Source organism: Dermacentor silvarum, chromosome 11, assembly GCF_013339745.2.
Source record: "Dermacentor silvarum isolate Dsil-2018 chromosome 11, BIME_Dsil_1.4, whole genome shotgun sequence".
Taxonomy (NCBI): domain Eukaryota; kingdom Metazoa; phylum Arthropoda; class Arachnida; order Ixodida; family Ixodidae; genus Dermacentor; species Dermacentor silvarum.
The window spans coordinates 91,207,254-91,226,091 of record NC_051164.1 but is presented as its reverse complement, the minus strand read 5'-3'; the positions used below and the strand labels follow the sequence as shown (position 1 = coordinate 91,226,091).

The 18,838-nt window shown below is 47.2% G+C and overlaps 1 protein-coding gene across 2 annotated transcripts in view; it reads left to right on the top strand.

Moving 5' to 3' along the window:
- Positions 1 to 2,283, top strand: part of LOC119433503 (hillarin) — a 103,828-nt gene extending 101,545 nt beyond the window's left edge. For both annotated transcript variants that reach the window (XM_037700740.2, XM_037700741.2), the window contains exon 7: positions 163 to 2,283. In XM_037700740.2, coding sequence (XP_037556668.1) covers positions 163 to 1,267 — 1,105 coding nt within the window. In that variant the 3' untranslated portion in view covers positions 1,268 to 2,283. The remainder of the gene's footprint in view (positions 1 to 162) is intronic.
- Positions 2,284 to 18,838: the final 16,555 nt, after the last annotated feature.

The following is an 18,838-nucleotide window of genomic DNA, read 5'->3' as shown; positions in this document are numbered from 1 at the left end:
GCAACTTGGCGAAACCTGCTCGACGCCACCCGTTTCCCACTGTTTCGGTGTCGTGCAGAACGAGTGCACAGCATCCCGTGCAGTTCTTTTACGTAATGCAGGTTTCGTCAGGTGCCGTATCTTTGTACGTGCCTGACCCTTGCTTCGCTCTGTCCTCTTCAGCTATGCCGGCCTGCACTGTGTGGTCATCAAAGGGTACTCCAAGAGCGCCGGCTACCAGCCTGGCGTGCGGTTCGAGGACAACCGGTTCCGCAACTCCTGGAACGCCGTGTACGTCGCCGGCGCCTGGCGGTTCGTCCAGTGCAACTGGGGCGCTCGGCACCTGGTCAACGCCAAGGAGGTTCCCAAGCCGGGCAGCAAGGGCAAGTCCGACTCGCTTCGCTACGAGTACGACGACCACTACTTCCTCACCGACGCCCGCGAGTTCATCTACGAGTTCTTCCCGCTCCAGCCCGAGTGGCAGCTGCTCAAGAGGCCCATCTCGCTGCGAGAGTTCGAGGAGCTTCCGTTCGTCCGGTCGCTCTTCTTCCGGTACGGCCTGTACTTCCCGGACACCGACACCAAAGCCACCCTGTACACGGACAGCACGGGCGCCGCCACTGTGCGCATCGGCATGCCGGAGGACATGTCGCACAGCCTCATCTTCCACTACAACCTCAAGTTCTACGACAGCGACCGCGACTCCTTCGACGGCGTCAGCCTGAAGCGGTTCGTCATGCAGAGCATGGTGGGCAACGTGGTCGCCTTCCGGGTCCACGCCCCGTGCTCGGGCGCCCTCCTGCTGGACGTGTTCGCCAACGCGGTCACGCCGCGGGAGTACCTCACGGGCGAGCCGATGAAGTTCAAGAGCGTGTGCAAGTTCAAGATCGTCTGCGAAGACCTGCAAACGGTCATGGTACCGCTGCCGGACTGTGCCTCCGGTGAGTGGGGGCCCATGAAGGCGACACGTCTGTTCGGCCTCGTGCCGGAGACGCACGAGGACGCCCTCATCTTCTCCTCGAGGGAGCTGGAGGTGCGGTTCCGCATGACGCGGCCCCTGACCGACTTCATGGCCACCCTGCACAAGAACGGTGTCGAAGAGAAGAAGCTCTCCAAGTTCGTCTCGCACACTGTCCACGACGACCTGGTCACTTTCTTCTTGGCCTTCCCGGACGATGGCCAGTACGGCATGGACATCTACACGCGAGAGATGAACGGCGAGATAGAGACCGGCGAGAAGCACTTGCTGACGCACTGTTGCAAGTATCTCATCAACGTCTCCAAGTGATCCTTTGAAATGAGGGAATCCGTGCCCTCTTCCTTCATAGCTGCGGCAACGAGGAGCTTGCTACCCACCTGGATTGAGGCCGCCAAAGCCAACCTCGAGATCAGTTCGAATTATGCTCCATATTGATGGGGCTTGGCTATGCAGAAAACTTCCAGAAAGCTGCCGTCGTTCTCGGTCACGTGATCGGCGGTGAGACGACCGCCTTACCCACGAAATACCCTCCAGAGCTTTTCTGCACGGAACATGTTCGACGCTACGCGAAAGTCGCTGTTGTTAAGTGTCGGAGTGAGTGGTTTGCGTTGCCTATCGATGCGGTTTCGCTGTGCAGTAAGCATCCAGACACCTGCGATCGTCCCCTGTCACGTGATCGGCTGCGAAACGTGTGCCTTACTTCTGCGACATCTTCTAGCTTTTGTGTGCGCACATCAAGTTCGGCGCTTCGTGGCTTCGGACTAATCCCGTTTCTAACGTGAAACCACTTCAAAGTGCATTCCATTGAGAGCTGGATGCTCCATCGCCATGTCCATAACGTGATTTTTTGTTTTTGTTTTCTGCTAATGTGACACGTTTGTTGTGAGCTTTTACAGGACTTTTCGTCGTCTTACACTTATGTGTGGATGTGCTATTATAGGTGACCACTTTTGCCGGTCGTGTTCTGCTGCTACTTATTTAAATTTTAACAAAGATCGCCTATATATTTTGTAAAGATTGAGACACATTACTTCAGTTAGTTTGCATCAAATTATCTTTACACTGTTTACATACACGTTTTCTTGTTTAGGCCGTTGCAATTCTTAGATTCTTGTCCACTTGTGCCTTATAATGTGAAAAATTATGTCGATGATGCGTAGACCAAAACGTCAACGTCTGGTGTCCGATATTTCTTCTCTACACCAGGGTCCGATTCAATGACGCACATTTTGTACTCTGCAGTTCTTGTTTCATATTTATACATTGTACTAACTCTGATATATTCACTGTAAGTTAATAAAGTTTAATATATTTTTACAGCCAAATCGTGTTCGTTGTTTGGTTGCATGTGTTCCTCTGAGGCGACAGCACATCCTCTGTGGGAGTTTGAACAGCTGCACCAAGTTAACGGCCAAGTTAACTGGTTGACCACTCTAAACAAGTGTTGATTCACTCTGTGCAACCAAATCGGCACTAATACTTTTGAACACATGCCCTTAGTAGCAAAGAAGCCTCACCGAAACGAAAGCCGTCATTTCAAGGCAAGATTAAAATAAGGTTCAAGTAGGATCGTGCAGAAATAATACTATCGTCCTTGGACTTTATACGGAACCTGACGGCGACGCCGACGGCAGAAGTCCGCCTGGGGTGCCCGTATAATTGCTATCACAATAAAAGAATAATTGGAGGACGCTTAAGCTTCGCCTTTAAGAGCGGAATGCGATAGCGCTTTCGGGCTCCGTTCGCATCACATTTTTATGAGTAGGCTTCACTGCAACACACAACGTGGGAGAGCCAGCTTACAAAGATCAAGCTTACACTGATCTCCTTAAAGTCGGCTTCACTTCTAAATACAAATGCATTGCTGGGAAGACATTTTAGCAATTTAAGCCGCCTTATATCAAAATGGGAAGGCCCCAGGGCCTTTTTATTTTATTAATTGCTTGCTGTTGCCCCGAGGCGCGCGTGTGTCCAAAATTTAGAAAGGCTCGGTTTTCAACATTCCCCTATGTTGCCTAGAACTAAAGTACAGCGAAGCACCATCAGAATTGGAGGACGCTTAAGCTTCGCCTTTAAGAGTGGAACGCGGTAGTATTCAAAGATCTGTGGCGGATTATCAGGCTTTTTTCTCGTATATTCATATTACAATCCGACGCTACCACGCCTGTAGGTTGTGGTTAAGTCGTACTTTACGATTTTCACAAACTCCGAATCAGAATCGCCAAATTGGACTCTCAGATTGAACAATACGGTCTCAAATTCGCTGCACAGCAATGGACTCAGGTTTGCGAAGGAGCACATGGTCATCTTAGCACTAAAAAGACCTGGCAATTGCTGCGGCACCTGCTGGACCCCACCACGTCTAGGACGCATAATAACCACCAGATCAATAAACTGCTACATGAACATGCAGCGGACCTGCCGATAATGTTCAGTAACTTGGCTTCCAAACACATGCCCCCTCCTACGCAAATACCCATGCCCGACTATACTGGTGAACCCAATGAGGAACTTTCCAGCCCCATAAGAGAAGCGGAGGTTCGACATGCCCTCAACCAAGTGCGAACCACCATGGCACCAGGTCCAGACTCTGTGACAAATAAGACGCTTCGCAACCTCGATGAGCAATCCATACGCAAACTCACCGAGTATTACAACCACTGTCTCGAAGAGGGCGAGATACCTCAACAATGAAAAGCAGACAAGGTGATCTTCATTCCCAAGCCGAATAAGCCAATTCACATTGATAATTAACTTCCATCCTATCTCTCTCACCTCATGCATAGGGAAGATCTTGGAGCACGTAATCCACCTGCGCCTCTCCAAATACATCGAAGATAATCGCTTGTTCCCCTCGGAAATGACTGGATTTCGCAAGTCTCTTTCTTGCCAGGATGTCATGCTAAGGCTCAAACAAGACATTATTGAACCGAGCGACGCACGTGACACAAAAGCGTTGCTCGGCCTCGACCTCAAGGGAGCCTTCAATAATGTGTCCCACTTGGTCTTTCTACGCAAACTTAACAGTATAAACTGTGGAGTGCGAATCTACCGCTATATATGCAGCTTCCTCACGAAGCGCACTGCAACGCTCCAATTAGGCAGCGAACAATCAGGTCAAATACGTTTAGGAAGCACTGGTACGCCCCAAGGGGCAGTACTCTCCTCTGTCCTCTTAAATTTGGCTATGAGACCTTTAGCTTTCACTCTCAAGAAGATTCCCGACCTCCGATTCACACTGTACGCGAACGATATTACGCTGTGGATGACCGGAGGTTCGAACGAGCACATCCCAGACACCCTCCAAGCAGCCATTGACCAGATCGAACAAGTAGGTCACGAGTAGAATCTTAGGTGCTCCCCCACCATCAGAGCTTCTCCACATCGCCCCCGAATATCCAACTCACGGTTGAAGGGCACTATATACCCCAGGTAGACAGGATAAGGGTGCTAGGACTTCACCTTCAAGGCAACCGAGTGTATGCGTAGGCTTTTTACATTTTTCAAGACGCCCTCGGCTGCAGCACGATGCCGACTTGCTGTGCTGTTGGATGTTCAAATAGCATTGTCAAGGGGAGGCAAGCTTTTTGTGGTTCCTCTTGGCAAACGAAACCTCAAACGGCGAACAGTTAGTGATGAACGCCGTTAGTCATGAACGCGGGAAGGTGGGTGCGTTCGCGAGTTCACCATCAACCAACGACTGAGCAAAAAAAAAAAAAAAAAAAAAAAAGTTCTGGTTTCTGCTCTGCGGCGAACAAAAGGGTGCATTTTGGCAATCTGAATACTAGCATGACTTCTCATAAAATGAGCATAATGGAGAAGTCACCAATCAAAGAGCAACACGCAGAAAGCGCGCGCACACATTCGAACCACAACATATAACTTAGGGGGAAACAAAAGCGCGTGGATGCATTTTGGAAAAAAAAAAAAAGCGCGTTCAGGGTATTTAGCACATAAATGTCTCCGCTGTATTGTGTGTGCATAGTTTTATGCAGCTCTTTTGTTTTCGTAAATGCGTCAGCTAAACAGAACACCATTCGATTCCGAGAAACAATCAGCAGTAGTAAAGACTGCTTAGGATTGTGTTTAACTTGTTTTACCTTTCGTTTCCTTCGTCTGAGCGACGCAGATTGTACTAATAATTGAAGGTACTACATATCTTGCGTATAGATATCTGACGTACGAACAGCCTTGTGAAAATGCGCCCAGAACAGTCGCGTTTCAAGCAAGCGTTTCTACGCGCCGCATGCGATACGGAATGAAGCGGCCGGTAGCGGCCGGGTGCGCTTCGCTCTCTAATGGCAGCCGAGAAGGAGGGGCGAGGAGGAAACGGCGCGGAGAGGCGGAGTTTGCGCTACCTTTGAAAAATACAGAGACCTTAGCAAACACCAGGCTGAAGGAGCATTTGAATTCCACAAAAGGCAACGGGCACACTCGCATCTCGCAATGCATGTGTAAGACTGCAAGTCACAAGATAAATGCACACCTCAGTTTCCAAAAAAAAAAAAAAAAAAAAAAAAAAACAAGTCCTTTATAAGCACAAAGATCAAACGACAAGATAAGTTGTAGAAGCCCGCAAGATAAAGAAAAAGTGGACAGGGTGTGTCAGTCATGCTCCTATAGCGCTTCATGATACTGAAGCGACGTGGTAGTCTTTGGCGTGCTAACACTGATTAATATTCTCCGTTTTTTCACTGCTATTCTTGATGCCGTTTGACGACGTAGGACACGTCGGGTTTTTTTATAGTCTCTAACCTTTCGAATAAACTTTCAGTTGCAAGTAGCGCTGTCTCTTGTCTTGCTCGCGCCTTAGCTTTGTGTCCCAGTAGTCTGCCTTCTGAATTGGCGATGTTTTCTAGTACACTTCGCTAAGGACACCTAATTACATTGTTCCGCGTAGGAACGCTTAAACCGACCGTTTATTCTGGGTGAGAAAATTCAACAGCGGCACTCCACCACGAAACCATTGAAAGCCAGATGGTGACTGGGCCAGAAGATGTTTAAAACATTTTTCTTTTAGCACAGAAAAGCTCCCGTAGACGTAAGCGATGCTAAAGCCCGTAGCGGCGTTCGCTTTCATGACTCAGCGGGAACGTTTTTTCGCTGGAATTTGGCAGGATCGCGGTTCAAGACCTAGCGTAACTTAAAACCTTCATTTTCGTAATTCTAATTTCACAGGGTGTATCTGATTGAAAATGTTATTTTATTCAAAGCCATTTTCTGTACATAGATTTAATGATGCTGTCTGTCTGACGTACCGTAACGACTCAGGTCTAAAGGGACACTAAAGACAAACATTAGAATAAGATTAGACGAATAATGCATTCGTTTAAAACTATATTTTCTTTAATTTCGCGTTAATAGGCTCATTATAAGAGAAAATGGGGTTCGAAGTTTTTTTTTTAATATTATCACGCTATTTGAGCCGTCTTGGCTCATTAAAAGGTCTTAAATGTTGCTGACTTCATTCTGTGGCTTTTTAGAATGCGATACATTTCATAATTACCGATTAAAAAAATAACTAAGCCTGAGCACATGCCATTAAAAAGTGATGACGTCACGACGAGATGACGCGTAAACCACAGCCGTCTTTCGTCTTCGCGTCTTTTCTGGCTTAGTAGGCTGCCCGCACTCTCACACAAATAGTGTTTCTTTCTTTCTTTTTTCTTCTTTCTCCCCCTTTTTTGTTGTAATTTTACTAACAAAGCTCAAATTGTTTGTACGGGATATGGCGTTATTAATTTCGGCCTCGGGGCAGGTTTGTGAGCGTTTGTGCGCGCTTTGTTTGCTTCTGCGCCATAATGACAGTAATTAGTACGCCGAACCTGATAACTGCAACAGAAAGGCCTTCAGGAATGCTATATGCCCAGAAAATAAAACGCGAGGCACCCCAGCCGCAGTAGCGCAGTGGTTGAGGCGTTACATTGCTCTGCATGAGTTCGCGGGTTGGATGCTGGCTGCGATGGCTGCATTCCATTGGGGGCGGAATGCAGGAACGCTCGTGTATGCCATGCATTGCATGCAAGTTGAAGAACTCCAGGGTGTAAAAAAAATTATTCCGGAGACGTCCGCTACTTCGTGCATTATAAACATATCGGGTGTTCACGCGAAATTCCGCCGGAACATTTTTTTTTTCTTAGTAAGCTTGCCGGAAGTTGGGTTTGCATGTTTGTTTGAGAACATCCGGCCCCACAGTTGTCAAATGGCGTTTGGACAGCGGAGGGCGTCGGTTCACTGCCTTGCATTCAAGGATGTAAGCACACTTTATTTTGTCCTTTAACAGTGTTCTACGAGAAGACAAATCGGCAACGCCAGCGCAAGACGAAACGAGCAACGGAAAAAGCTGCGGTATCCAGCCGGCATTTGTGTAAGGGCCCGAGTCACTACCGGCCGAGGGCGAAACCAGACGTCAACGGCGAGTACCATTCCGTAATTCTTTCCTTTCTTGGTGTTCTGTTTGCGGTGTCTCAATGTTTAAAATGTAGTTGCTAAGCTTTGCCAGTTGTTAATCTATTCGACGCAAGAATATGAGCACTTGCATTTGACGCCTCAGTTTTGGGGCGTTCTGTGGTTGCTAGCGTTTGTAAATTTGTTGAGTGTACTGTGTAGGTGTATTCGGTTAAAGTTTGAGGGCAACTCAAACGAGCGTGGAGGGAAGCGAGGTGGAAGAGTGACAGTGCGTTAGCAAAAAAAGAAAAAAACTGCTCAGTGCATTTGTCGACAAAAAATTGTTCGCTGCTTTGTTGCCGCGTTATTCGGCGACGTCTGCCTCAGATTCGTAATAATAATAATAAAAATAAAAAAAACAGATGGTTTCTGACAAAATAATTATTACTGACCAAACTTCATAGAAGTGCCGGAAACCTAAATTTACGTGATAAGTGTTGATACAATAACTACAGTGTAATAAAAATCAATGCAAGCATATTCCATGTGTAGAATAACATGTTTCATTTAGCTCAGGGAACAGAACTAGAGAAAGGAAATTTCAGTAATAAACATTTATTTCAAAATGCGGTGTGTAATTGTCGAGTTGAGGTCAGCTAGGAATGAAGGTGCTATACTCTGCCAGAAATTTTGTGGCTCACGCCAGCTTCGAGAGTCGGTATGTGCAGTGCTTGTTGTGGCAGTAAATACTTTGCTGTGGCAGTAAATTTATTCCCGCAGTCATGGTAAAAACACACTACGGAAAAGTTGCTGGAGCAGCAATGCAGTTCGCCGCACATTTTAAAGTCAGCATTTCGCGAAACATTTGCAAGACATAATGCTTCTAATAAATGGTTACGCTTAAAGCACTGACTTACTTCTATTCCGAAATTACAGCTTCCCCTTAGTCATTTGAACAGCGATTATATATTGAGGAAGTTATGTTTTTAAATTAGGCCGTTAGTTAATGCCAGTTCAATTTCAGACAGTCGTCGTAGAAACACGTTGTTTATGTGTTTCCTACATTGCGCAGTAAATGTAAGAAGCATTGCGCACCTCGCTGGCACACAATGCAGTTTGCGTAATACTTTGTTTCCTTTTTAATGAAAAACACCTCTGTCCACCTGGCCGGTGTTACTCCCTAGAAACTTATTAGATACAGGGAATGTAGGGCCGCTTAATTACCCTCGTAATGCCCAAACACAGTTTCACATTAAGGAAAATGAAAACAACTTGTTCGCCGTTATTTCTGGTCATGTGGAGTACATTTGTATAAAAAACAACCACCAATATGATGTTTTAGTAATGATTTAATTAGGAATTAATTCTGTGGAATATATCCACAGCTGAAACCTAGCCCCAGCGTAATAAAGAATGCTGCTATAAGCAATGAGTTTGGTTCATTTGCTTAAATTTAATTGTTGAACTTTGAAACTCGGCGTAGGGTATAACGGATACGTTCTTCTTTCAGGTGTTTTACGTGCCAAAACCGGTTGTGATCAAGAGGCACGCCGTAGTGGAGGCCTCCGGATTAATTTTGACCATCTGTGGTTCCTTAACGTGCACTGCAACGCAAGCACACGGACGTTTTCGAATTTTCCCCTCCATCGAAATGCGGCCACTGCGGCCGGGATTCGATCCCGCGACCTCGTGCTCTGCAGCAGCGCAACGACTTAAGCCACTGAGCCACCGCGGCGGATAAAGGATACGTTGGGCATTGCAGAGGGTTAGGATTCATCTTGTCAAGATAGTAATTACAGATTGAAGTCTCATGAGCACCGACTCGCACGAGCCGACGATGGAGCGGCACATTGGCACAATTGATAAGATCGGGTAACCGCGCGAATGAGAAGAAATTGTGGCTGACATGCAAGGGAGGCCAGTGAGCGTGCCTTTTTTTTCTTTTGTCATCTAGAAGCGCGGAAACGCTATTGGTTCGAGCGCGCTCTTCTGATAACGCCGACGGAAAGAATCGCGTGGCCAGGCGTAACCTCGTTGTCTTCGAGAAAGTTCGAGAACCATATCGTAGCCGCTTGCGAAGCGCGACGAGGGCGCAGAAAATTGTGAGCGACTCGGTATTGTGGCGGCAAGAAAATTTGCTCCTTGCGGACGCCTAACGTCCCAGTGTGAACCATAGGTCATCAAAGACGGCGTTGCAGAAACGTTGCAGGGAACGACCTTCCTCAAGAGCGACGAGCCGGCAAGTGCCTCCCAGGTGCGTCTTTATTGTTCGAGCATGCCTCTTAACACGCGAAAGGAAAATGGCGTTTTCGAGAGATTTACTCGAAAAGGGGCTGAACCGTATTGCAGTTATCCGACCAACCTAACGCTTAGCAATGTTGGTGTAGCTGGTGCCCGGTCCCGAATATGTATACAGACCCATTCATTTCTGTCGCGAGCAGCTTGCTATATGCGAAACGAACACTCTAATCAAGACTAGCCGCTCGGGAAGAGCAACGTGCGCAATCTTACACGTCTGCGTGGTCGCGCTTGAACCTTTGTTCACAATATCAAAATCAGCAAGTGCCGCCAAGCGTCATCCACGAACACGATGCGATGCTCACGCGCTGTGCATGCACAGCTATGAGTTGGTCTGTCTTGTACTTACGGCGCAAAGCTGAAAACAGGCGGCGGCAAGACGAATAACACTCACATCACCGTTAAAGTTTTATTTTACTAGCATATAAGAGCGCATGTCTTCTTCGTTCACGTAATTATGCCGGCAGTCTTTGTAGAGACGAGTGAGCCAAATATATTCGGAGTCCAGTTTCACACAGAAAACAAGGACGGCAGGCAGCGCTGTCCGTGTTGTCTCGCTTCCAGTTGGGTTCCGCTTCCCGCGGTATAACAACATTCGTGACCACCTAAAAGGCGTTAACAATTGCACACAACTTAATTCACTCTTGCGGCAAAAGTACTGCATCATTAGTGCCCAATTAAAAGGCCTTCAGTCGCCGTCGTCCAACTCGAACGTCTTCGTTGGCTTCCCGGTCTGTAAACTATACTGATTTAAGAATGTCAAGACGCGTGCAATATTTGAGTTGGAGCCGGTTTCTTGAATGCATTCTACTTCGGTTATCTTAAACAAGGAGATTGGCTTATATTAACCTATATACAGGGTGTCCCAGCTAAATGTAGCCAATGTTTTAAAAACGACGGGAGTGTGCTAGGAGGCTCAAACCAGCTCAGTGGTGTTGAGGATCGCGCGTCCTAATGTGCGTTATTTTTTTAGTTTTGCAAAGTAAATTAGCGTAAACTAATTGCCCAACTTTTTAAATATGGGCTTCATCAAGAAAGTGCCAATATGAAAGTTGTAGATCACATTTAAAAATGGCCGACTGAAGTGTTTGCAATTAAGTACCATTTATGGAGCGTCTTGTAATTGCCTTTGAAGAAAGCCCGCGCAATACAAAAACAACCAGGTGATAGCGCCACTATTTCAGTGCCCCCAAACGACCAATCAGTAAAGGACATTGTTTGCATGCCTGTTTTCGAGACTCACTCGCGTGCCCCGTCGCGATCGGGCCCACAGAGCGAGCGGCGGTGATGACGGTGCGTGGCGCTTCGCCGTGACGTGGCATAAACATATCATTCGTTCCACTTGTGGAATGAAGCTCGAACACGCAAGGCAAGAAAAAAGAAAAAAAAGCTCGGGCTGGAGTAAATGTTGATCGCGGAACTGTTCAATCGGGAAGGAAAATGCTGTTGTCATGTTCTTCTATTAGTTTGCTATCATATCTTACTAGCGACAGTTGCTAGCGCGTACCTTGCGGCCTTCAGAAACGCCAAGCCCGTCCCGGAACCGCTGCACTGATACGCGGATTTCGTTTGTTGAGTGGTCGCCTGGGAGAGCTGAAATAGCGGTGCCATCACCCGCTTGTTTTTGTATTTCGCGGGCTTTCTTTAAAGGCAATTACAAGACGGTCCATCAATGGCACTTAATTGCAAACACTTCAGACAGCCATTTTTAAATGTGATCTACAACTTTCATATTGGCACTTTCTTGGTGGAGTCAATATTTAAAAATATCGGCAATTAGTTTATGCTAATTGACTGCAAAACGAAAAATATACCGCAGACTAGGACACGCGATCCTCAACACCACTGAGTTGGTTTGAGCCTCCTAGCACACTCCGTCGTTTTGAAAACATTGGCTGCTTTTACCTGGGACACCCTGTATATGGCAAATGCGTGCTGAAACGTACAAATAAGGCTTACGTCTTTCGTTCTGCTGATGATAACAAGGTAACACGCACGCTAAGGAATCGCAGGCTGAGGCGGCACAAGTTTCTTTCCCTCTCTCTTTATTTTTATTCTATCGCAATTTCTTTATCAAAACGGCAAGTAGGGCGAGTTGGTGGGCCAATCACAGAGGCCAACATCGTCCAAATCAGCATCTTTGTCTTCCTTCCTTTGGCGCTGTTTCATTTCGGCAATTTCTTTGTACTATGACGTTGCCTTCGCCGCAATAGCAGGCGATGTACACGAAGCACTGATATCGCGGCTTGCGTTCGCCTTGGCTGCCATTTTGCCATATGTCGGTGCATGTGGTTGCATGCAAGAAACGTCACCTGCTTTCGTAAATAGCTCTAAAGCGTCTGCGGTCAGGCCTCAACTCACGCCACTTTTTCGGAGGGGCCACAGAGTGAATGAAAGAATGCTGCCTGCTCGTGCATGCAGGACAGACCTGTTGCTCTTGATTCGAAGAACGGGGGCCGGACAGCCGGGTCAAGTTCCGCTTCGCAGCAGACAAGGTGAGCACAGTCTTTGCTGTTGCTTTCGCAGTGAAGTAATTGCGCTCAGTGAACTTTTCGCGTAGCAGTTGTGCGATAGTGGCCTAGCTTCCGCTGCTTTTAGCTGCAAAACGCTTTCTTTTTCCTGCTTGCGAAATGGCGTATCGACCCTTAAACAAAGGCACTTTAGAGCTGCCTGTTAATTGCAGCACGTCGCTGAATTTGATGTCGGTGCGTTGAAAACATAACCTGCTTCCTTATTCGTAAACGCAATTCAAAACTCCCTGAAAGTGCATTCAAGAACTATTGAAGGCAGCATCACGTTTGCCGAAGTTTTGCCATGTTTCTGCTGTTTTTATTTTCGTGGTACCATCGGCGGAAAACATGCCGAATCAGGGGTACACCAACAACGAAAAATTATGCAGAAAGAAAAAATTATGCAGGTCCAAGGCACATGTTGGGACCTATTTGCAGCGAAGCTTTATTTTAAATCCCAAACAACAAACGGCGATACGCATAATTGTTTAATTTCTTCCTGTTCAACGAGGAAATTTTTGCAATGTCTATGCGTAACCTTCACGTCGTACAATATTTACGATTGTGCAATACCACGTTCAGAAGCTATTCTGAAATGCAAACACCAAATCAGGAGGATGCACTCCGTGACAGATCTGCGTAGTGATGTCACGAGGACGAAGGCGATGTGTGATGCTTGACAAGGGAAGAATACTGATGACAGGTGTATGCACAGCGATGCAGGAGACATTTGTAATCACGCGTATTCGGGACATATCTGAGGCAGTTGCAATCTTGAAAGAAAGCGTTGTTCGGCAGCTCGGCGTAGACGGTCACAAATGACCATGTACAGCTCGGTCCACTCTTAAAGGGAACACGCGAGCGCATGGCCAGCGGTCCGCGGAGCGCAAACTGCTGGCGAGATTTCGAAACACGGATTATGCGCATAGATTCAGTCGGGCGGTGCGAGCCCTGCGTCGTCTCCTACTTCTCCGCCCCAGCGCTAGCAAGCGCTGGCCCATCCGGCTTTCTTTCTTTTTTTTTTCGCACTGTGAAGCACTGATACCAACCCTGCCTCCCGCTTGTTGAATAGGCGGACATTATATGGTTAGATGGGCAAACTTGGTATGCTCGCTGCATCGGGCTTCAATTGTTTTCTCTTATTAAAAGTCGCCAGTTTCTGCGAGCAGTATGTGAAAAACGTACGATTAGCTTATCGGTTAGCATTGAAACAAGGTTGCGGAAGTGACAGGCTTCGTTATCACTTTTTCACGATTCCACTGTTAGGTGTTTCTCCACAGCCATTACTCGGGTAAATTTTATCAGCTGCGAGCAGAGCTTGGTCCTATTTCCGTTGCACACGTGTGCGTTTTTTTTTTTTTGCGTTTTACAGAGCATGGACTTGTGCCAACACGCTACCACCTTTGCGTCCTTTTAAGGTCATGTGACTAGTTCTGTCCCCATATACCCTCTGTCACAAAAATATAATGAATAAATTTTCTGCTCCACGTTTACTTTCATGTGTGGTTCTATGCACACCTTACGTCATTGCGCGCACGTGTAACAGAATAATTTTCATAAAACTGCACGTCAATCGATATCACAAATATTCTAACTATGGAACTTCTGTGGACGTTGCTTCAACGAGCAAGAACCGAGTCGAGTCAGCAAGCAGGAAAAAAAAAAGTTTTTGTCGCTGCGGTCTCTCGCGAGCGAAAAACATTTTTTTTTCTGCTTGCTGATTACCCGATGAGCAGCAGGCAGAGTGGCGACCAGATAAATCCCACCGCGGAAAAGCGCATCAGTACTTGTCGAGCGCAGGGCCTTCCTCCATGGAAGTAGCAGACGAAGCGGGGCACACGCCGCCCTTACGACTCTATGCGCATGCGCCGCGTTTAGAAATCTCGCCGCCAGCCAGCGCCACGCGGGCCGCCGGCTTTACGCCGGCCTAAAATCCCTATTGACCCTTTTCGAGGAGCAGTTTGTTTTAGATAAACGAGATGGCGCTCACGGCGGCGCGCCATACCTCTCCTCAGCGACCGCGCACGAATACGAAACCATTAGCGCTTCTACCTTGCTTCTGTGCAATCAGCTGTCGGAAATGCAACTGAGTTTTCGCTAACACACTGTGCTCCAATTATGCGAAATTGAATCATGTGGATTGAAGACATGTACAGTAGTTGGCTGCAAAAATAGTGACTGGCATGTTAACGAGTAGAATTAATCTTTGTGGCCAAGTTCGCGGACTGCTGCTGCAACTGTCCGAACGTGTTACCGGCACTTCGTGATGTACGGCTTTCCTCGAGGATACAGAAATTTGCTCATCCGCCAGCCTTGTATCCCTAACCTTCAAAGAAAGGGCTTCATCCCCAGAACGTCGGCAAGAGTGAGTACCACTCGTTAAACAATGACAAAGGAAGTAGCGCCGCCTCCTGTCATAGTAAGTTTCGCGCACATTACCTATACACATCTGTCCAAAATGGCAGGAAAACTTACCCCCACTCTATCGCCGACGTATCAAAAATAAGTGAATGGGCGCACACTTGAATATATGCGTACTGTATACGCACAATAAATGACGGACTACACCTATGGCGCACGAATGGTCGAAGCTGAATGTTTCGTGACGGTCCACAAGAGTAAGCGAGTTACTAGCTGTAATATATATTTGCTACAAGGTATTACAATGTACAAAACAGCTACGTTTCAAGCCTTGTGCGCAGCAAGAACAAATCTATCGGAACTGAGCACGCCCGCGATCGATTAGGCAGAAAATGATCAGATAGTGGCCGCACCGAGGGACTTCACTGAGTCAGAAACTGGCAAGCCACTGCTTCAAAATATTTGCCGAATAAAGAACAAAGAGCAAAGCACACTAATCCTGACTGAATTCATAATCGGAAAGCTTGGATAGCTTGGAATACATATTTAGCCCCGCTTTTAGAAGCACCATATACGCTGCTTGCGCCGTTTGGACATAGCTTAATCAGCTCCGAAAGCGATTTTGCGTGTTCTCTAAAGCTGTGATCAAAGCTTCGTGTCGTCCACCTAGTCACAGACTACGATATCTCCGAAAACAGAGGTTTTCTAAGCCGCGCCGGCGTCATACACTTCCATTGTAAAGGAGGCAACGGAGGCAGTTGAGGCAAACAATGGACATGGCAGCGCCCACGGGATCGCCGCGAAAAGGGTCAATATAGACGTTTTCACGAGGGCGCTACCGACGGTCTGGCGTCGAAAGTATGTGTCAGTGTTGCCTGTTTGCTCTGGACTGTGAGCTTGCCTTGCGCTTGCGTTGCGGAGTGGTAGCTTTCCTTCGATGTTTCCCTTTATTTTTGTCCCAAATGGCTTACGCTCGTAAATAATGGCTTATACTCAACAAAAGGCCGCGGGCCAGCACTGCAGTTTGTGGGTGCACAGACAACCAGCGGAAAATAAAGATTTTGGGGACTATAGTGTGTCCACAACACAATACTCCGCGAGACCACTGCCGATGTGGTATGTTCACGCTTCACAGGTTTCCTGCATTACCTGAGGACTTAGAATTTCAGTCTAATATGAACCAATGCACACACCAGTTAAATAGTGCATTTTGGTAAACGTTTTTCGGCACATTTCATTATATGTTGCGCAAATTGTCAGCTCTTCGATGCAATATTTCCTCGTATGTAGTCGCAGAAGCTAAATTTGTTATTCTTTCAAACATGACTTCATTCCAGTGGCTAATACGGGGGTCACCCGGGCCGGCGAACTTTTGATCGTGATCGAGCCCGATCCGGATCGAATTTCTTGGTCGCGATTGGCTTCTTTGCTCAATCTGCAGAAGGGAGCCAATCGCGGTCGAGCATTCCGATCCAGATCGGGCTCGATCGCTATCAAAAGTGGCCGTGTGACACCGGTATAAGACAAATTGAAGCACTCTACGAGAGAACTAGTCGGTAAATACGCTTCGCAACGATCTGGAAAAATCGTGTCCTATGGAAGATGTATGCAGCCCCTGTGTACACCAAAACATTGTCTCTGCGTTCACATGCACCCCGCGCAGCCCTGCCCATAAAGGTAATTACAAAATCTAGCACCTGGGCTGTATCAGTTAATTGCGCTGGTATCTGTGATCACTCTCGCGCGTCGGTTTGCTGCAGGTACCGCGCTGCTCGAGCGCCACACTTCTGCTTTGACATTTGGTTATAAGCACCCTGCACTGCACCAGATCCAATATATTTTGTATGATTGAGCTGTTGAGTTGCGTCGGAAGCGTATGGAGTAACCACGGCATATCTACCAACCACTGACACGCGTCGTCGCGAGCCGCCGGCGCCTGGTTCTAAGCATTGCCCGACAGCTACGTACGTGCCTGCTTTCGCTAAATGAGGCAATCCTCAACCGCGAAACGTAATGGTGATCAGATTCAATCGACGACTACGGTTACATGTGCCCAGATCACATGTTACGCGGCTACCGTCGCTACCGACGACGAAACGCCACATCCACTGGCTGGGCTTGCTGTTTCCATGACACACCACACTGAGCGCTCACGTGAGCACGTGAAACATTTAACAAGTCAAATGGCACAAGACAAGCGAAGCGGAAGAAAACAATCGAAATAATCCTCGGCGAAGATCACACAACCGAAGTGCGGCTGGCCTGCTATCGCAAGGCGCACAGTCCAAAATGGCGGCACATGTTCTGACGCTAGACGTCGCCCATGTCGAGCAATGGCGCTACTCAAACGTCGGTTTGTCAAAAGGTCTATAGAAAAAGTACGGCCGTCTATATCTTTCCTCCGCCGTCTCCTCTCCTAAAGCGCTTGCTATTTTCTTTGCTTTTTGCTTGCGAGAGCAAGTCGATGGTGGGGGCCCTAGAAAGTCCACGTTAAAGCTTTCACGACGGGCGCGCGCCGCCGCCGCCGCCGGCGACTGCGGCTGCGCAGAGTGACTTTCAACATGGCTCTGAGGCGAAAAAAAAATACAAAGAAGTGAAAGCGCGCGCTATCATCATCCAATCGGAATTACAGGAGAGAGAGAAGCGGCGTTGATCAAAGGATGGCGGTACTTTTCCGAAGGTATAGAGACTTTATGAGCCGCCGATGAACCGCCATGCATGGTTGGAACGTATGGGCTTCTATGGAAGCTTCGCTAGCAGGTATGTTTACCTTGGTGTCTTTGCTACTACAATCTTAGTATGTCACTTTGTGATAGAGCGTCACGAAACAATTTTGAAGACAGGTCGCGAAAAATGTAAAGTATTGGCGTTGGAAAAAGAACAAAAACTTGCAAGGCGTACGCTTAAGCTTCGCCGTTAAGAGTTGAACGCGATAGCGGTATTGGACACCGTTGACACCGACACCATATTTTCTGCGACATGGGGCCCGATCAAAACTTAGAAAGGCTCGGTTTTCAACACTCCCCTCAATGTTGCCTAGAACCAAAGTACAGCGAAACACCATTAAAATTGAAGCACGCTTAAGCTTCGCCTTTAAGAGTGGAACGCGATAGCATTCAAAGATCCCTGGCTGCTTATCAGGTTTTTCTCGTATATTCAAATTACAATCCGGCACTCTCACGTCTGTAGGTTGTGGTTAAGTCGTACTTGCAATTTTTATGACGGATTTTACTTCGAGAAATTCAATTTTGTTCAGTAACGCCTTCGGCCACGCGAAGGGCCTGCCCGGTCTAGGTGGTTCGGGATGATGTGGTTCGTCATGATTATTTCCACCAGACGCCGATGCTTAACGCCGACACCGACGCCGGATTTTCTGCTACACGGGGCCCTTAACGCTATCGCATTAAAACGCCCCGTGATAGGCAAGCGGTACCTTCATATCGCCTCGTGCCTTCCAGAGAACGCGGCAAGAGTGACGTGGCCTTCGTTATAAGACCTACCACGAACCGTAAATTTTCTTGCAAAACTCGCTATAGAAACCACAGCTAGAGTCACGTTGTCAACGAAGGTTCACTTGCGGAGATTAGCTGTCTGACGTGATATTCCTCTCTCTCTTTTTTGTGTAAAGCCGGGAAGCGTGAGACGTAATTGATTCTTCGGGGTCTATTCCCGCATTCCAAATGAGCGGTACTGTTTCTTTGTTTGTTTGTTTTTTTTTTTTTGCTTTTTACGAATAAAGATTTGTTCCAAAGTGGTTCGTGAAGTTTGAAATAAGGGGAAAGGGTGGGGGTGTCCGGGGGGGGGGGGGGGGGCGTTTATACCCATTTTGAGCGATGAACAAAAAATTACTTTCAAGTGAACTACTGCGTCGATTGTAATGATGTAAGGTCTAAACGCACTTCAAATGGCTCTGTTTTTAGCTCACTCCATCACGAAACGACTGAAAAGTTGTTCAAAATTTTTTTTGTTTTGATAACGTGGTCGCTAAGTCAAACGCAAAATTGGCGATATAAGCCTGTTGCAAATCTTACGGAGCAATTCAGGTCATGGCCAAGTGGTTTCGACCATAGAGTTTCACACTATAAAACCTAGAGGGAAATGTGGCGCTGCTGCGCCGTGGTATGCAAGGGAATGCCGGTATATTGTGGATTCGGATTGGCATCCTTCTTGGAGAGCCAGAACGCCTTGAAGACTCGCCTGGCTAGCACCGTTCCGTCTGTCACATTGATTAATTTACTGCTAAAACAGGACGTAAAAAACTGCTTTAGCTTTATTATTACACAAAAACATGTTTTGTTTAATTCTGAAGACATACTATTGGATG